A 17,774-nucleotide genomic window follows, 5' to 3' on the forward strand; every position below is an offset into this window, starting at 1 on the left:
TTTCGTACTTACAAATATATTTGCGTCTTTTGATAAAGTACATAAATAATGAAAGAGTAATTATTTGCCTCGGAAACTGTCGTTCCGTCGAAAGCTGCCATATCGGCGGAAAAAGATCCTTTTTTTCAACGAACGAAACATTTTTCTCGTTATAGTAGTAGTTTCAAGTGACTATGTACGCGTAACTATAGAAATAACGATTGCACCTATGTAACAAAAATAGGCACATAAAATGTCATTGGCTCGTCCGTTCGCCGTCCGGGAATCGACATTTTCGCTTCCGGCAAATCGTGCGACTAACAAACACAGGTAAAAAATAGTCCGCTCTGTCTAATTGAACGAATAACGTAAAAACGATTTGTCGAGCGATATCGCGAAAGAGTATTATAACGTGTATAATCGTGTTATGTGTGACTACATTAATCGTGCGACAGGCGTACAACTCGTAGAAAGTGAAAATATGGCGCAAGTCAGTTTCGTAAAATTTAAATCGCCGTTAAGCAAAATACAAAAGTTAAAGTATCATCTCTTATGACTAGGCATATTCTTTTTTATAATATGTTTATTCGTTTATTTATTTTTACCAAATAGCAAATGTGTTCTAGCATGTATTGTATATAGTATAGCTAGCATGTATATAGTATAGCTTAAAAGAAGAAATATATACAGTAAAGTTCTAGATAATCGAGACATTTATAACAGTCGAATGTACACTATATTACAAAGAGAAAGTGGCATAACAGCTTATTCTAACTTAGTTTACGTTTCGTATCAATTGACGTTTGATCGCGATTGCAAAATGTTCTTGACAACCATTGTGTCGAGGTGCTTTCACGCATTGCGTAGGAGTTTCACCAGGCAGCCTACCTCTTTAATCAAATGAGCATATATTTAATTAAATATCCAAAATTAACAAAATTTCAGGCACATGAATTTGATTACACTCTGTCTAAATTTTATTAATTTAAGCTCACAATGCGGCAATCCGAAAAATAAGAGAAGAATCTGCAATATTCCAGAGACTTTTATTAATTTTTAGATTGCTGGTATTTCTCGTTAAACTACATTATCGAAAGCATCATCGATGGCAAATAATCGCGTTTCTAAAATTAACTAGCGTGACTTGTGATTGTACATGTACGAGAACTGCCATGTCGGCTTATATTGACAATGAAATAATGCACACGATTCGGTGGCGAAGATAATTGTTCATCTCGTGGAGGTTGCAAGCTCTTGAGCTTTGAGCTTTGCGCGATCCTGGCCATCCGAAATTGTCCATGCGTTCTAAGGCACTTATCCCACGTATCCTCCAAAAATTTCATCTGCTCACGTTGAGAAAGCATCGACCGAGTTTCAGCTTCTTACCGCATGTCACGTCAGCCGTGCCCACCTCGCCAAATTAGGATTGCTGAAAAATGAATGCGGGAATATCGGTTAATTCGACGTCACTACGGAATGCAGTCGTGACCGAGCCAAAAACCGCAAATCGAATCGCGGAAATATTTTACGCTCAGCGCCCCGGGAAAATGAGGATATTTGAGGGTTTGCTAATAATCGCAGGTTGACTGAATAACAGCTATTGATGCACGCTGTGTTGCGGTTAATAAATAGCAGTTTCCCGAATAATACCTGCCGAGAATAATCTACCGCTACTTTAATTAAAGTAAATGAAAAGAGGTGTTTTCTTCTTACTCGAAAGTTTCTAATTGGATCAGCATTTTAAAGTTAATTGTATCGTGGATAAAATTAGTTTTTTCAAGATCGGAGCATTTTATTGTGCGTTTTTAACGGCGAATACAGCAATTCTTTAGGAATAATTCTTTAACAGAGATAGATTCACGCGGATTAAAGAATTGTTATGAGCGAGAAAACGATAATATTTAAAATATTACATGTAATTAGATCATTTTCTCAAAATCAGAAAGTCTTTATGTATAAAATCTGAGAAATATTTCGTTGAATTAATATAATTGCAACATATAATATGTAATACAATAATTATAAATATTAGATATTAGAGACATATTCAACTATTAATATATTTCGCCGTCCATTAAATATTATATGGATTATCTGTCATTATCAATATTACGGCTGTCTTTGCGCGAATTGTTTTGCAGGAGTCTGTTTTCATGGTTGTCAGTTATTGCACATGAAAAATGTTTTTCAACTTAGATTAAGTGCTTGAACTGTTTATTTTCGACTATTAAAATATTTTTACGACCTCAACTAGGTCATATTCTTTAAACTATTATATATCTTGTCCATCAAATTATATGGATCATCGGTCATTATCAATATTACGGCTGTCTTTGCGCAAATTGTTTTTCGGAAATCTATTTTCACGCTTGTCAGTTATTGCACATGAAAAATACTTTTCAACATAGATTAAGTGCTTGAACTGTTTATTTTCGACTATTAAAGTATTTTTACAACCTGAACTAGAGCGTATTTGTTCGAAAAGCCTCCAAGTGGTTATAATAGCACAAGGATAAAATCGCAGTTCTCGATCACGGCATAAAATAAGAAGGCACGTAGAAATAAAATACAATATCGGGTCGGGACGTACGACTCTTTCCTTATCCACTTTGGAGTTCGCATCGACGATCGGGTAAACCGACGACGTTAAATCCAACTCTCCGGTAACGTCCCGTAAAACCAGTTTTATTGAACTTCCTTGCTCACCTAGCGATTTATCGTCGACCTTTACGGCCGGCCCTTACAAGATAATCCGCGTCATGCGAAAAGCCTTGATGTATGGCAGGCATGGCGTTTACATGATAAAGCCACGTGAGTCTCGTACCACCCGTATTTTAAAGGATCGTTTAAAGTCGCACGAAAACGGCCGTTAATTTCGCCGAAACGTCGTTAACGAAAATTATTGCTGAAACGGGACATGGTTCTTCTTACGCGCAGAATCCGGACTCGTATCTTATCGCTTGGTACTGAAATATTTAAACGTTTCGAACCTCGATTCATTTTCGTTAGTATAATTTCGGATGCTGTAAGTAGTAAATTATTAATTAATTTGCTTATCATCTTTCTCTTGTGACGAAACGAAGATAAACGTGGAGGATTATACTGAACGTCATTACAATGTCAAAAAATAATCAAAGATAAACAATTCGGATATTTTATCTATGTAAAAAAGCAATTTGGTTTCCAATAGCTAGCCACTGTAAAAGCAGACTCTCGCAAAACAATGTGCGTAATAAAACTGTAACATTGATAACAATAAATAATTTATGCAATTCGATGTACAAGACGAAATGTTAATGAGTTAAATATTTCTCTGTAATATTTAAAATATTTATAATTATTGTGTTATATGATATATCTTAAAATTATATTAAAGCAACTAGATGCTTCTTAGATATATATATATAAAAATTTTCTAATCTCTGGAAAATTAATTCCACATAACATTTTGAATGTTATCGTTTCTGCGTACTTATTCAGTTCACTAGACGGTTCAACTCTACGAAAATCGCAAAAAATAAAGAGAATCGATGAGAATCGCGTGTTCCTTATTAATTACTAATTCGCCTCACCTCAGTTTTGTGGAGTTCCACGCTGTTGAGCGCGACCGCTTCGGGAGCGCTTTCTTCCTCGTCAACCTTATCGGAAACACCGAAAACAATTTTGTACAGGAAAGAGGAGACTAGGGCGCCGCCGATCGGACCGAACCAGTAGATCCAATGATGCGTCCATTGATTGTTCCACAATGCTGGTGCGAACGATCTCGCGGGATTCATGCTGCAACCGGTGTAGGGCCCGAATGTCAGCGCCAGCACGGCCACCGTAAAACCGAATCTGATTGGTACCGAGTCGGCATTCTTTTCATTCCTCGCGTCCCACACGGCGCACACCACGAATATTAAAATAGAGGTCGCGATGCCTTCGACGATCAAGCCCTGGATCGCGGAGAGATCGGCGTGTAGATCGGTCACGCAGAACAAATGGCTCTGGTCGGCTGTACTGGCTGTTAAATGATCTTCCGGCGTTACCACCTATAAGAAATATTGTTGATTCTAATGAAAAAAGAGATGAAAGTAGCCTATATTGATGATTAAATTAGATGAGACAATAGTAGAACACATTTTTTTAACAAAATTGAATTATAATATTTTGTGTGTATGTGACCCGTTTACTTTTTTTAACTTATTTATTACGAAGTTAAATAATGAATTTTATTGCAGATAAAGCAAGATTGGATTTTATATTGTAAATAAAATTGTAAATAAAAATGAAAAGAGTAATTGTTATGAAAATGGTAAATCTTGTTTTTAATTTATACGTTACCATATTGGAAAATAAAGCAACTCCTGTTATTGTAAAAGCAAATATTTCGAGAAAAACTTTAAATATTGCTGGTATTTATTTATATTGATTGACATTTATCTATATTTATATTTGTTATTATTTGCTTGTACTTTATAGTTTTACATTCTAAAAATATAAAATTTTGTAAAATTATACTTTACTACAATCATTACAACAACGATAATAAAAAATATTTACGCTATTATTTTAAATTACTTTTTTGTTCTTGTTTTTTATCGAAATTTGCTTTATTTTCATTTATACAATACTTAAAATAAATATCAAGTTTGTTCCATATTTTCCGCGATCAATAAACTCTGAGAAATGCATTTTTAAATTGAATAGGGAAAAAGGATAATTATGTTTCTCATTATGCTTGCTTTATCTGGGTTACTACGATAACGCTCTGCAGACAGATACCGTATAATAAAACTTTCTTTTGACTAAGCGAAAGCATTAATTATTAATCGGATAACACGTGTACTGAATTACTGATTAAGCAAAAGTTAATATGCGTTCAGAAAAAAAATATGCATGAGTACAACATTGATTTTTATGAAAATATTTCATGAACGATCTTGTAATTATTACGGGCATATTTAAAATATCAGGTTTTAAAGCTTTTTACTCTCCACGAGAGATTACAGTGATGTAATACAATGAAAGGGATATAAATATATTAGTAACATGAATTAAAATAAAAATGTAGATACTATTATATTATGATAACTTAAAACGTAAATAGTATATCATGTTACAAATTTAATTCTAATATAGAATTTTTTAATAATTATTATTCATAATTTTTGAAATTAAAGATTGGCGAAATAATGTCATAAATGCATTACTCCATTAACAAACTTATCGTATGAAATTTTCATTAATTGCGAAATGTAGATAGACCACGTTTTTCGCGTTCAACGAACTCCAAGAAATGCATTTTTTAATTACAGAAAAAGAAGGCAATTATGTTTCTCATTTTTCTCGTTTTATCTAAGCCGCGACGACGATGCTCTGCAGACAGATATCGTGGTAGTAAAGCTTTCTTCTGATTACATGAAAGCATTTATTATTAATCGTATAATACGTGTACTGAATTACTGATTAAGCAGAGGTCTTGACCCGTGTCTTGCTAAACATTGATATAAACCAGCCGGGAAATTTTCCAATTTATTTTTATCTCACTGTAACCCCAAACGCGTCCACATGTCTCGCTTATTGATAAATTTCCATTAAGGTATTACTGATAAAAGTATTATTTAAACGTTTAACAAAATCTACATTCTATCTTTATTCATTCCGTAATATTTGACTTGAATTGACAACGACGCATATGTTGAAAGTTGCCATGTGTGTCAATACGAACAAAATTTTCGTTTTTTTTTTTTTTTTATGTAAATATTTATATATTTGAACACGACTTCGATCGCAGTTATACGGCTTAAAACATCATTTTTTTAGAAATCGACTTGATAAAGAATTAAGGAATTTCATATTAAATAACGAATAATAACTGGAAAAATGCAAAGAAATGAAAGAAATTCTTAAATTTGTTTTATGTATCATCAACAATCGTAAATTTTTACAATACTATTGATTTTAGCGTATAAAACTTTTGTTTTTTTAAAAGAAATATTTCATATGTATACTTTTGAAACTATATATGTAACTAACCGACTCGAAATATTTGTTTGCATGCAATTAAGTTTTTTTTCAATAATTATTCAGTAATAATTAGATTTTTTTTATACCGACCTTTAGCATACCGTAGCCAATAATAGCGCCTATTATTTGCGATACCAAATAAATTAAAGCTTCGGGAATAGTCTTTTTCCCAAGAATGACGGATGCCACGGTGACTGCAGGATTAATGTGAGCCTGGCTGATGTGGCCTATGCACTGAAAATATAAAATTAGAGGAAACTTTTTAATTTACCGATACGCTAACGTTTTAATAACAAGCGTGTCGTAACAAACTTCGAATTACTGTGACGCAGGTGCAAATTACAGGGTGAATAAAAGCTAACGAAATGCGCGCCGCGCGTTAGAAAAATTTGAGCATTCACTAACGAACCACGTCACGATTTTGTCACGTTTCGTCGTATTTCTGTTTGCGAGTGCGAGCGAAAGGCGGCGTATAAATGCGATATACAGCGCGATGAACGTGCCTTTAGCCTTTATAATGTTGCAACTCGCGAATACGTAATTATAAAAGTAATTAACATATTTATAAGTATAACATTGATTTTTTTTAAATTGTTGACTGTTTTGCAATTGTTTTTGTTAGACATATTTGCAATATCAAGCTTGAAGTTTTTCACTCTCCACACGAGAGATATCAATGATTTAATATGATATAGAATGGATTTTATTTATAATGCCACGAGTTATAATAATATTATAAAATAAATGTACTATTATATTATAATAACCCAGAATATAAGAGAGAGATAAATTAAAATTTAACTGCGGTATTGTATAAAATTTTGTTACGATAATAATTCATAAAACTAAAGATTATGGGAAAATGCGACAAAAGTATTACTCCATTAACAAATTTATTATTTACGAAACATAGATATCGCTATCGATTGCTGCATTACTTTCACGTTTGGTATAAAATCATGATATTTTTGACTTTGAAATTTCGGCAAAGATAAGATAATAACGACGAATGATTAGCCGAACAAGAGTTTCCGATTATCCACTGACCTGGATGACAACCATAACCGCTAAGCCGAAGGTTAGCGCTATTTGCAGATGAGGAGGTACAACGCCGAGGCTTCCCACGCAACCCATGCATCCTAGAAATACCAGCATGGATAGACCAATCAGCTCCGCCAATCCGGCTAAGAGAGTGCTTTTCACGGTGCCTTCTCCTTGCACCCATTTTTTTAATCCTGAAAAACATTTCGTCATTCAAAAGACATCACTTTTTTCAAGTTAATCACAAAATGGAACATAACAATCCAAATAACATCAAAATTTTACTCGAAACATTTAACACGTATTAATTAGAAAAATTTAGTTTTCATACTTTTTTCATTGCTGAGCACTGTTTTCGAGAAATTATTTTCTTTTAAATTACACATTTCACAAAATCCTTATTTAAAAGGTAATGCAGAGTAACATATGTTTGCATTTATTCTCTTCTATCACTGTATAGACTTTTTAGAAGAAGAACACTTCTCAAAACAAACCCCTTGATTTCTCTTGCTAGACAGTTATCATTACTGTAACTATAGAATGTGGCCGCGTGATAAAGTCAACGGTAACGCGATTCTCAACGCGATTGTGTCACTTGCCTCTCGTCTTACGGCGATTCCGCCACATTTTCCATACTGTACTGACGCGTCAACAAACGTGCACAGTCCACGACTGCCAACCCACGGAATAACTTTCATGAAAGGCAGATACCGCATCGTATCGCCAACTCAAACAAGGTCGGTATACGTACCGGACTCCAACACACGTGTTGCTAATACATTGACTATCAATCAAAGAGAACCAGTAAAGTTCAGTTTATAGTTATACAAACGTCACCAGGAACTGGGCGGAAGTGAGATAATTAAATCTCTTGATTATGTCGAGTTGCATGGCATTGTATAGATTAACATTAAATATCGCTGCGCGAGAAATTTGCTTTGACTGCAAACTTAAAAATAATGTGTGTCCAGAAAATATATCTTTCTTAGAATAAAAAAAAATAAAATGTTTCTTTTAGAAGACAACAAATGCAAAAAATCAAACTCATACTTTAGAATATATACACGTATTTTCCACGGTTTAAAAAATTAGGAGTCAGTAATTTGCAGGACCTATTTTGAAGTTATAAAAGACCTATATTATTCTTACATTAATTTCTTTAATCATCCTATTAAGATTTTATTTTATTTTATTAATTCAGTCTTGAGAAACGCGCTTATAAAAGTCCGTTGTAGAATTTCAAAACTCTTCGGAAGAAAACGTTCGCCAGATGATAGCGCATAAAAGACATTAATGAGAATGTTAAATGATCTTTTTTTCTATTTTCTTTTCGGTGATCAAACAATGGAATCTCTTATCGCAGGGTACATATGTAGTGTGATAAAATGCGCGGGTGCGTTTTACGTCGTATCGTTGTAATTTAAGATTAACTCCGTCATAATGATATATATTGTAATATATGGCTACATGTATCGCACGTAACGTTCTCGCGACTTAATCTTATAATAAACATACGATGTGCTTTTTTCGTACTATCGCACGCGCGTTACGATAAATTACTATAACCATTTCAGCACATGGTATTAAGTATAACTCAAAAATTCTTAAAAATATCGTTCTCGTATTTGGTTTGCACGTAAAACAGTTACGTTTACACATTTTCTCTGACCCGTATTCATCCGAGAATAAACTTTCCGACAAGACTGTCCGCGCGCATCGGTGAAAGTTATACAGTTACCGACAGCGATGTCTATCTATGTTTCGCGATTAACGGAAATTTCATAAGCGACAAATTTGTTAGCGAATTGATACGTTTAACTCTCAATGGAGATGATGAACGAGCCGCAGAAATTCGTATTGACGTTAATCAAATTACAAAACTTATTGCAATTTGCGACGCTATTTGTTATATTGACAGACATTGAATGAAAGCATCGGATGGAGGTTCCTAATGCAAAAATAATATGGTTTAACGAGAAATGTTAAATGCAAAATAAATGTTATTTTTGCGCAAAGGCGTTTCTATCTCTTTATTAAAGGATCGAACATTGTAACGAATGCATTGATTTGAGAATGGGATATATTTAAGATTCAAGCAAAAACGAACGCATATTACTTGCATGATTGCAAAACGTATTTATCTTGGCTGCAGCAGAATCTTTTATGACTTATTCTTTGCATCAGCAGATGTATCTATTTTTATTTGCTGCCATAAAAAATGTATGTCAAAGTCATTTCTTTCTTTACGTCTTCTATATTCATTCAATGCAGCAAATAAAAGAATAATAATTTTTGTAAAACTTCTTTTATATTTAGCTGATAGATTTTTAGGACATTAAATTTTTAAAACATTATAACTATGATCTCTGATCGACATCTTAATGCACTAAAGAAAAATGTTGATTTTTGTTTTTTACTTATGAAAATACAAATTATGCATTGTACATGATTAAACTCGATCATAAACAATAATTTTGTATTTATAATATATATTCAAAATTATTGTTCGTTATTCACACGAGTATATTATGCACAACGGTCATGAAATGGGTCAGTAATGAAATATTTGTTTTATCGCAGATATCAGAAAAAACAGTAAAGCTTTCGCAGTTGACAATTCCGTTTTCAGAACTTGTCAATAATGCTTATCCAGCGATAGTGTACGGATATTGCGTGATAAGTGCAAACAAATATATTTTTAGAAAGAGAGACAGCTTATGAATATAGAATTAGACATTTACCCATATTTTAGATAAAAACTTTTTATCTACAATAAGATACATTCGGTACACTTAATTGTCGTACAGCTTTATTTGACAACTATTTATTTACGAGTTGATTATGCATGTCTAATAATCTTCGACCATTATATATTTCCATAATGTTTTTTTCCATAAAAAGGCAAAAACATAATTGTATTTCTATTCTACATTTAATTTATCACCGATAGATTTGATACGCTATTTTTTGCGTAAAGGCAAAAAATATAGGAAATGTTGAAGAAATAAGTTCAAAAGTTTATAGCTCTTAATTCGTTATTTGCATCGAAACAAACGAACTGCAATTTGCTAGTAATTTTATTTCAAGTGCAAACTTATATTAAACACACTTTAAATAAACGGTCAATTTCTGCAAACGACTGATACGATCAAATTATTTTTATAATTGCAAATAATATTGCAATTAAATGTGTATTAAACGTCGTTGCGTCGCGACTGGCGTGAGTCATTAAAATTACACGATAATAAATCAAATCCCTGCTTCGTGTCGATCGTTAACATTGGCAGCGCGAAACTTGCTCAAGGAAGACGGATGCATCGACGGGGATGCGCAAGAAGAAGCGGCAACTTCTTCGGCCGCGAGACATTGTCGTGTCTCTAATCATCACTTAACGAACGATCGCTCGTCCATGCTAACGAAGCTTTAATCTACGATCTGCATACAATCGGCTAATTTTGCGGGAACGCTGCCAAGAGATTACGCGGCAATTAGTCGGCATAATCTGCCTATTAGACCGATAAACGCGCGTTATATATACGCGCGTGCGTTAAGTTAAACGTTAGCCAGCTCAAATTGACTAATGATCCGTGGTATCGCGTATATACATACGTACGGATGATAAGCCGACACAATTTCTTTGTCTGTTTCAAGAATTAATTTTCATTCATTTATTGATCTCCATTTAATGAACCAAATTATCTGGCACTCGAATTTGTTCTTCGATTTTTGACGGATTTGCATACAGAACGGTGCTCAAGGAGACACATTTGTTCGCTCGCCTTCAAAAGCAATACGGTGACGCAAAAGATTGCATGACTCTGACTAATGCAAGATTAACATTATAATTTTATTTGCGATGCTCTCAGAAAAATTTATATTTTTCAAAATTGTGAAACTTATATTTATGTTTTTTTTAAAATATGAATTTATCTTGAATATAATCTGTAGTAAGCTGCAATCCACTTGAAGCATTTATAGCGTCAAGTGGACCGCAGCCGTAATTAGTCAATGATATCTTACTAGCAGTTTTTAGCGGATAATAATAAATGTTTGCGCACAACTTGCGCTTTTTATGAATTGACGTCACCGTTTTACGACGACACGGATTGAATTGTAAAGTTGGCGATTAATTATATTGTAAAATTGCGTGATAACGATATATATATTCATGAGATCTATGCTGAAGTATCGCAGCAAGAATGCAAAAGTTATCTTTTAACCTCTAGCGATAAGTGAATTTTTTTGTTAAAAAAAATATAAAATAGTTCTGAAGGATCTTTTCTAACTAGCACGCGCTATATATTACGTAATCGAACCGTTGATGATGTATAGGTTGTAACGAAAGCGCGATAAAAATATTAAATATAAAATTTATTACATGTGAATGGAAATATTTACATGTCGTAATTTGTGTCGCAAATTTCGACGATATATGTGGCATCATTCACTTCACACAATCTTGTTTTAACGACTTAATCTTTATTTTCTCAAGTGGAATAATTCATATAGGACAAGTAATTTCAGCTCGCAAAATTAATATTGACGCAATTCTTATTTTATTTGCATCACAGTATTGGCAATCGAAATCCAAATTATATAACGACCGCATTTTGAAAGAATTTTTTTTAAGATGCTTTTTCAAGTATGCACGCTCGTTAATTATCAATCATTTACTTAGTAGAATTAAGATAACCGCAGCTATTCTGTAACTTATACACGACATTGACTTGGTTTGTTTCCATACTAAAATGATAAAGTCCGAACCGATATCGGTGAGTCGAAAGTCTAATTGTATGTCGACCGTTGAATAAATATGCTCGCTAAACGATCTTTCGTCGTTGAAATATGTTTAACAAATATGCCAAGTCTTTGTAAATAGAAACGATGTTGGTGGAATTTTACGTAGATCCGTCCATGCGTAATCAAAGTACAGCTGATAAGACATTTTTCTCATATCAGATCACCATATCGTACGATATGGCTTAATAATACGATTTCGATTTTATCTAAATTGTATTAGTGTTGACAAAATTTTGTAAGCATTTTAATAGATAAGAAGTGATTATCACATTACATTGATGAAACAATCAATATTAGTATAGTAATAAGAAAATATAATTTAATAAAATATATTCTTAATGAATATATTTTTTATATTTTACTAGATATATTAGAAATATTTTATCTTGTGTTAATAAAATAAATTTTATATTGTAATAAAAAAATACATTTCGCGTTGATATAATAAAATAATCAGTAATATCGTTTTGCAACTTAGACAAACTTGATATTTATTTATTAATCTGCTGCGATAAGATTTTGATGTTAACATTGATTGCAACAGAAATCCGACAGATCAATATTAGCAAATGGGCGCGGTGAGTCTGAATTGGAAAAAATTCCATTGTTTAACTTGTTGTTTTTTATCATCAAGTGAACTATACTAGTCACTATACTATTAAGTGAACTCTACTAGTCACTATACTATTAAGTGAACACTATACTATTTCGTTACTTCATTTCCGCCATGAATGTTCCATCTAATAAAACGCACAAGCGAAAGATTTTGTATTGCAGCACAGTAGTCAAGAAAAGTGCATCTGACGCGTAAGCATTTTCTGGTTTATATCAATGAAACAATCTCTCACAGCTCGTCGATAAAAATAGTATTCCAATCTAAATGGATGAAAAGAAAATCCTTGAAGTTATACATCAAGATTTCCAAGTAAAATATTCGTAGATTTGACGTATAGAAATATCAGAAGAATAGAATTGCTGCAGTATTTCTCACGAAAAATCTTAATGAATCTTCTTCATTGCGACGTCAGTACACAGAAATGAAGATTTGATACACCATTAGATGCAATTTTATATAATTTAATATTAAATAAGAGCAAACTAAAATTGAATGACACGAACGATTAGTTATAGAAAAAATTTAAAATAAAAGCTCGCAATTTTTGGACGAATAATCATAAATCCATAAAAATACAAATTTTAAATAGCAATTTGAATAGCCATATTTGAATTAAAAATAATCCTTATGCATAATTCTGATATTATTCGAAACCATTCAGCACCCGTCATACAATCAGTCAGTGTGTCATATGATTATGCGGCAGAGAATTGTCATAATCAACACGTCTCTGTGCAATAAACACAATTATTATATTATATTATCATAAATCATGTTATAACGAATTATTCCTAATATGCCGCATACGCGCACGATGTTAAATAGATGTCAATTAGAGCCGATAACAACAAAATTGTTCGTAACAATATATTCAATCTACCTCTAATTATTTTAATCATGCATGAATTTAAAAATTTTTGAAATATTTATATTAGACGCGAAAGAGAGGCTAGCAGAAATATCCAATAAAATTATTAATGACTTATTAAATTATTATGAAGCTTATGAAATCTATAATGCAGAAGGAAAACAGAATTGGTAAATTATCTCGACTAATAAGCCGCTAAATAAAAACATATGCATTTTTTAATAGTAAAAGAACATTATTGATGACTGTGCTTTTAAGAATGTACTTTGATCATTGGACGACTTTGTAGAAAATAAAACGATAATGAGCATAATACACAGTCATAATACGTAGAATAAATCGCAAAGAATTCCACCATAGAATTTTTCATTATCTTTTTAATTTTGTTTTCTACCTTTGCGTTCTTTTAATAAATTCTATTTTCTACCTTGTTTGCTTTTTATAAATTTTATATGTATAAAATAGATATAGTTTTTATTAATGCGATACTTTTACTAAAATAATTGAATTATATTTTATCTTGAATTATGTTATATCTAATTGAAAAATTCAATGCCTATGAGTTAAGGTCAACGGTCCGATATTATAGAATAATATATATAATAACTTACTCGGGAATGACAATGCTGCTATTATTTTGATATAATCACGAAATACAAAACGAAATATTATATCACATAGAAGCAAGTTTCATTTCACGCAATCTGATCCTGAATCTACATTAACGTACAAATAACCTTATTGAATTTTTATTTTATTATATTTAATTCACTAAACTATATCGCTCATTTGATTGTAATAAATAATGTTCTTTTTCGTGTCTATAGTCTGCATTATTCTCGTATTTAATGTTGAATGTGACAGATTTAAAATAACAGTAAAACTAGGTAAAAACATATATAAAACTTGTGTGAAATTTTATAACATATTCAATTATTCAGACCTAAATTGGCTGATATATGGTGACATAGTTTTTTCCCGATACATATACGCATATGAATAATTAATAGCGTTTCCGAGAGATATTATGCTCTAATATTCTAGATTTAAAATTAATAAATTTTATTAAGCTTATATTATATTGAATAATAGATGCGCTTTTTGGATGTAACGTGTTACTTTTGAAATCTAATAGTATTGTGTTCTTGATACAATCAAAGAGCATTACACGGTATCTTCAATTGTCGCGCAATCTTCAATCATGCTTCAATTACGGTAAAATTACTCCAATTTTAGTTTCGGATTTACTGTACCACTAACCGCGTTTTCTGATCATCATTACAAATACAGGCAAATGTTTCTAATGAGAGCTTCTCACCTGCTCGAAAATCGTTCGCCGGCATGACGGAGCGTTTCGCGCTACCCGAAAGTCACAACACTGCAACAAACACAAACGTTCCGAATAATGGGCGTTTTTGACTGTCCTAATGGCGGAGAGAAGGACGGAGAGACACCCGTACGCTCCGTCAGCCGGCCTCTTTGTGAAATGATCGTTAACTCCACTCTATCTCGCGGTCAGGACAACGTAGCCTCTTTGCGCGCGATGTAACGCCACGACTGTACACGCGCACCTCCCTACTTAGGCCGCTACTCGCTTACTCGCTTGTAAATTCAAGCGGGGATGCTAATTTCAGAAAAGAGGCTCGCGCGCGAAGAATACCGACACGTCGTCGCTGTATCGGTTTGTGTTTGTGTCTGCAGACGAATCTGTTGTTTCAAAGCCTTTAATAACATTGTTCCGTGGCGCACATTTTGAGGCAGATTTGATAATCGCCCATTACTGCGATGGGAACTGAGGTGTTTCTTATTTTACAAACAATGCTAGGAAGTAATTTTGTATGCAATTAAATTTTCAATCTTTGTCATTATCTATTGCAGCCACAATGGGAAAATCTGACATAAAAATTCGTTGGGTTGCTTAACGAACTGGAAAGCAATAGCTAGAATGTTTAGAATCGTAAGATATAATATGAATTATAATGAACGTATTTGTGAGAACACAATTTTTTTTCTATACATTTTTTATGTTTTTATCTCTTTTTATTTCAATTTTTCTACTCTTTTACGCATATTTTTAGATTAAAATTGTTTTTTTCTGTAATATGTAATTCCACAATATCAGCTTCAAAGGGTATTAATTTTGAAATGGAATATTTATAGATACGTATCTCTTGTGACAATGCGCAAACATACGTTTCGTTTTCGTAATCAGTGTTAGTTTCACATCCTTTTATCGTAACACGTGCCTCCAAGCCATCTTGGTTTTCAAGCTTTAATTGTATATAATTGTCATATTTTTTCTATAAAACTATTTTTAGTTAAATCTTGAATTTACTTATTTCTAATATGCCGATATATTTGTGTTCTTGAAGAAGAAACTACATATTATTAATTAAATGCAAATAATAAATTTTTAACAAACTTTGACATAACAATATACGAAAATACGAATACATACATTACGCATATATGATCTTATATAACATAAACTTAGGAATATTGGTAGTAAAATTATACTATTAAATTGCATATTCACATATTTATTTTAAGCTGTTTACATCACAAGTGCTTGCAAGCTATACAGATTTCAAGCTCAATCTTTAAAAAATCAATTTTCTTAAATGTTATATTACTTTATTAAATATTTGCGAGCAAAGGTGCGTATTAGAGAAAAGATCACGATCCTTTAAAAATATTGTATGAAATTTATTTGAAATCGCATTCCATTATAATCTAAATACTTACCTGTACAGCCGTGTAATCCGAAATACGATCTTATCTCTCCGCGATCGTTTGCGCGCATACAAAGCTTGTGAATTTTAGGATCGAAATCTACCGCGCGATTTTACACTCAAGGCTTTTAAAGTTATTGTTATCTACGCAAGAGGAAGAGGAGGGAGGAAGCGAGGGGGTCCGAGCGTGTATCTTATATTTACATATACATTAAGCCGCGAGAACGTAATTGCAATTGCACACACACACACACACGCACACACTTGCACACACACGCACACACTTGCACACACACGCACGCACGCACGCACGCACGCACACACACACACACATACGCACGCGTACGCACAGAGAACACACATTCAGACTCATACACGTATATAGACATGCACCGAGTACAATTAAAACTTTGGCGCGACCGACGGCGATGGAGGTAATTTCCTGAATTCGCCGAGACTAATTCCGTTATTTCGAATTTCGTCGCGGCAGGGATAAGAGGGTGGGGCGGCCGTGTTATGCGGCCGCTTGCGCGAGAGCAGCCACCTCAACGTCGGCTTTAACGAGCTGCATCGCGTACATGTGCGATATAATGGGGGTGGAATTTAGTAGAATTGCGAACGAGCGAACCGAGTCTGTAACCCATAAATTCGCTAATAATTAATAAAAAGCGCGGCAATGCAGCTGCACCGCCGGCCCTGCCGCGCGTAATGCATGCGAGAGAGAAAGAGAGAGATTTCTTTTTCACGTGCGTTTTACGTTACAAACGAAAAAAAGAAAGAAAGACGAAAGAAAAAACAGGAAAGAGAAACGAGGGTGCAAGAGAGTTAATACTTGAAATTATACTGCTAGACAAATGCTGCTGGGCAAAATGAAACTACGCGCCGTTCCGGCGCTTCGCTTCACGTTACAACGGCGTATAGCGAATTTCTTTGAAAGTGCTGGCGATATAAAAATCGTGTAGTAAGAATATAAATAGGATATAAGTCACGGCCGGGCAGTATTCCAAATATATATATTATTCACGCATTAAACATTTGGAATACACAATACTTCAATATACGAAATGTCAACAATTTTTATTTATTCGCGTTTATTATTTATGTATTTGGTCGTTTTAACGATATTCATAACAATATTCTGCATTCTAATTTTGAAGAGATAAAACCAATTTATGATTTACATTTTGCATTTTGTGTTTAAAATGTATATATACGGTATATTGCCCAACCGTGATAGCGGATGCAGCGAATAAAAAATAATTGTGACAACAAACGCGCTCGGAGTTTGCGTTTACCGCATAGAAGCAAATAATACAACGCCTTATTTAACGCTACAACGCATTTTTGTACAAAAAATAATCCGTCAGATCAGTTTACAAGCAAGAAATCCTCGTCGCGTGGCAGCCACGATCTTTCGGGTTACGGGATCTTCGAATGAGACGTTTCCGAGCACCTTGGAAGTAGAAATCCGTAAAGTTCGATGCCTGTCCGATCTGCTACCGTCGCTTCGCACGGGTAGCTTCCGCTGGAACTTTTACAATGTCCTCTTTTTTGGCCGAGAAAAATACCGGCGCGATCAGGATTTCTCGTTCAATTTGTGAACCGACAACCGGAATGCAATTTCCCTCGCTGAAAGAGAAAACGCACAATGTAAGCTCGACATCATTCGGTAAGAGTGACGTATGTAGTCGCTCGAAAATATCCGGAAGGTATTTGAGAGGTCAAATGA

General features: G+C 33.4%; 2 protein-coding genes across 4 annotated transcripts in view; both read right to left on the reverse strand.

Annotated features, from left to right (window-relative positions):
- Positions 1 to 14,770, reverse strand: LOC105674437 (aquaporin). 2 transcript variants are annotated; one of them, XM_012370738.2, is made up of 5 exons: positions 14,632 to 14,770; positions 7,036 to 7,223; positions 6,079 to 6,222; positions 3,552 to 4,010; positions 1 to 1,408 (listed from the first exon to the last, which is right to left on the reverse strand). In XM_012370738.2, the coding sequence occupies exons 1-5, from the start codon at positions 14,654 to 14,656 to the stop codon at positions 1,400 to 1,402; spliced, it is 825 nt and encodes a 274-aa protein (XP_012226161.1). In that variant the 5' UTR covers positions 14,657 to 14,770; the 3' UTR covers positions 1 to 1,399. The 2 variants fall into 2 exon arrangements, with proteins under 2 accessions (XP_012226161.1, XP_012226160.1); XM_012370737.2 differs by lacking the exon at positions 14,632 to 14,770 and adding an exon at positions 7,629 to 7,961.
- LOC105674436 (aquaporin) overlaps positions 14,631 to 17,774 on the reverse strand; it is an 18,087-nt gene continuing 14,943 nt past the window's right edge. For both annotated transcript variants that reach the window (XM_012370735.2, XM_012370734.2), the window contains exon 6: positions 14,631 to 17,674. The gene's annotated coding sequence lies outside the window, so the exon portion shown is untranslated. The remainder of the gene's footprint in view (positions 17,675 to 17,774) is intronic.

This window comes from Linepithema humile, chromosome 1 (assembly GCF_040581485.1).
Source record: "Linepithema humile isolate Giens D197 chromosome 1, Lhum_UNIL_v1.0, whole genome shotgun sequence".
NCBI lineage: Eukaryota > Metazoa > Arthropoda > Insecta > Hymenoptera > Formicidae > Linepithema > Linepithema humile.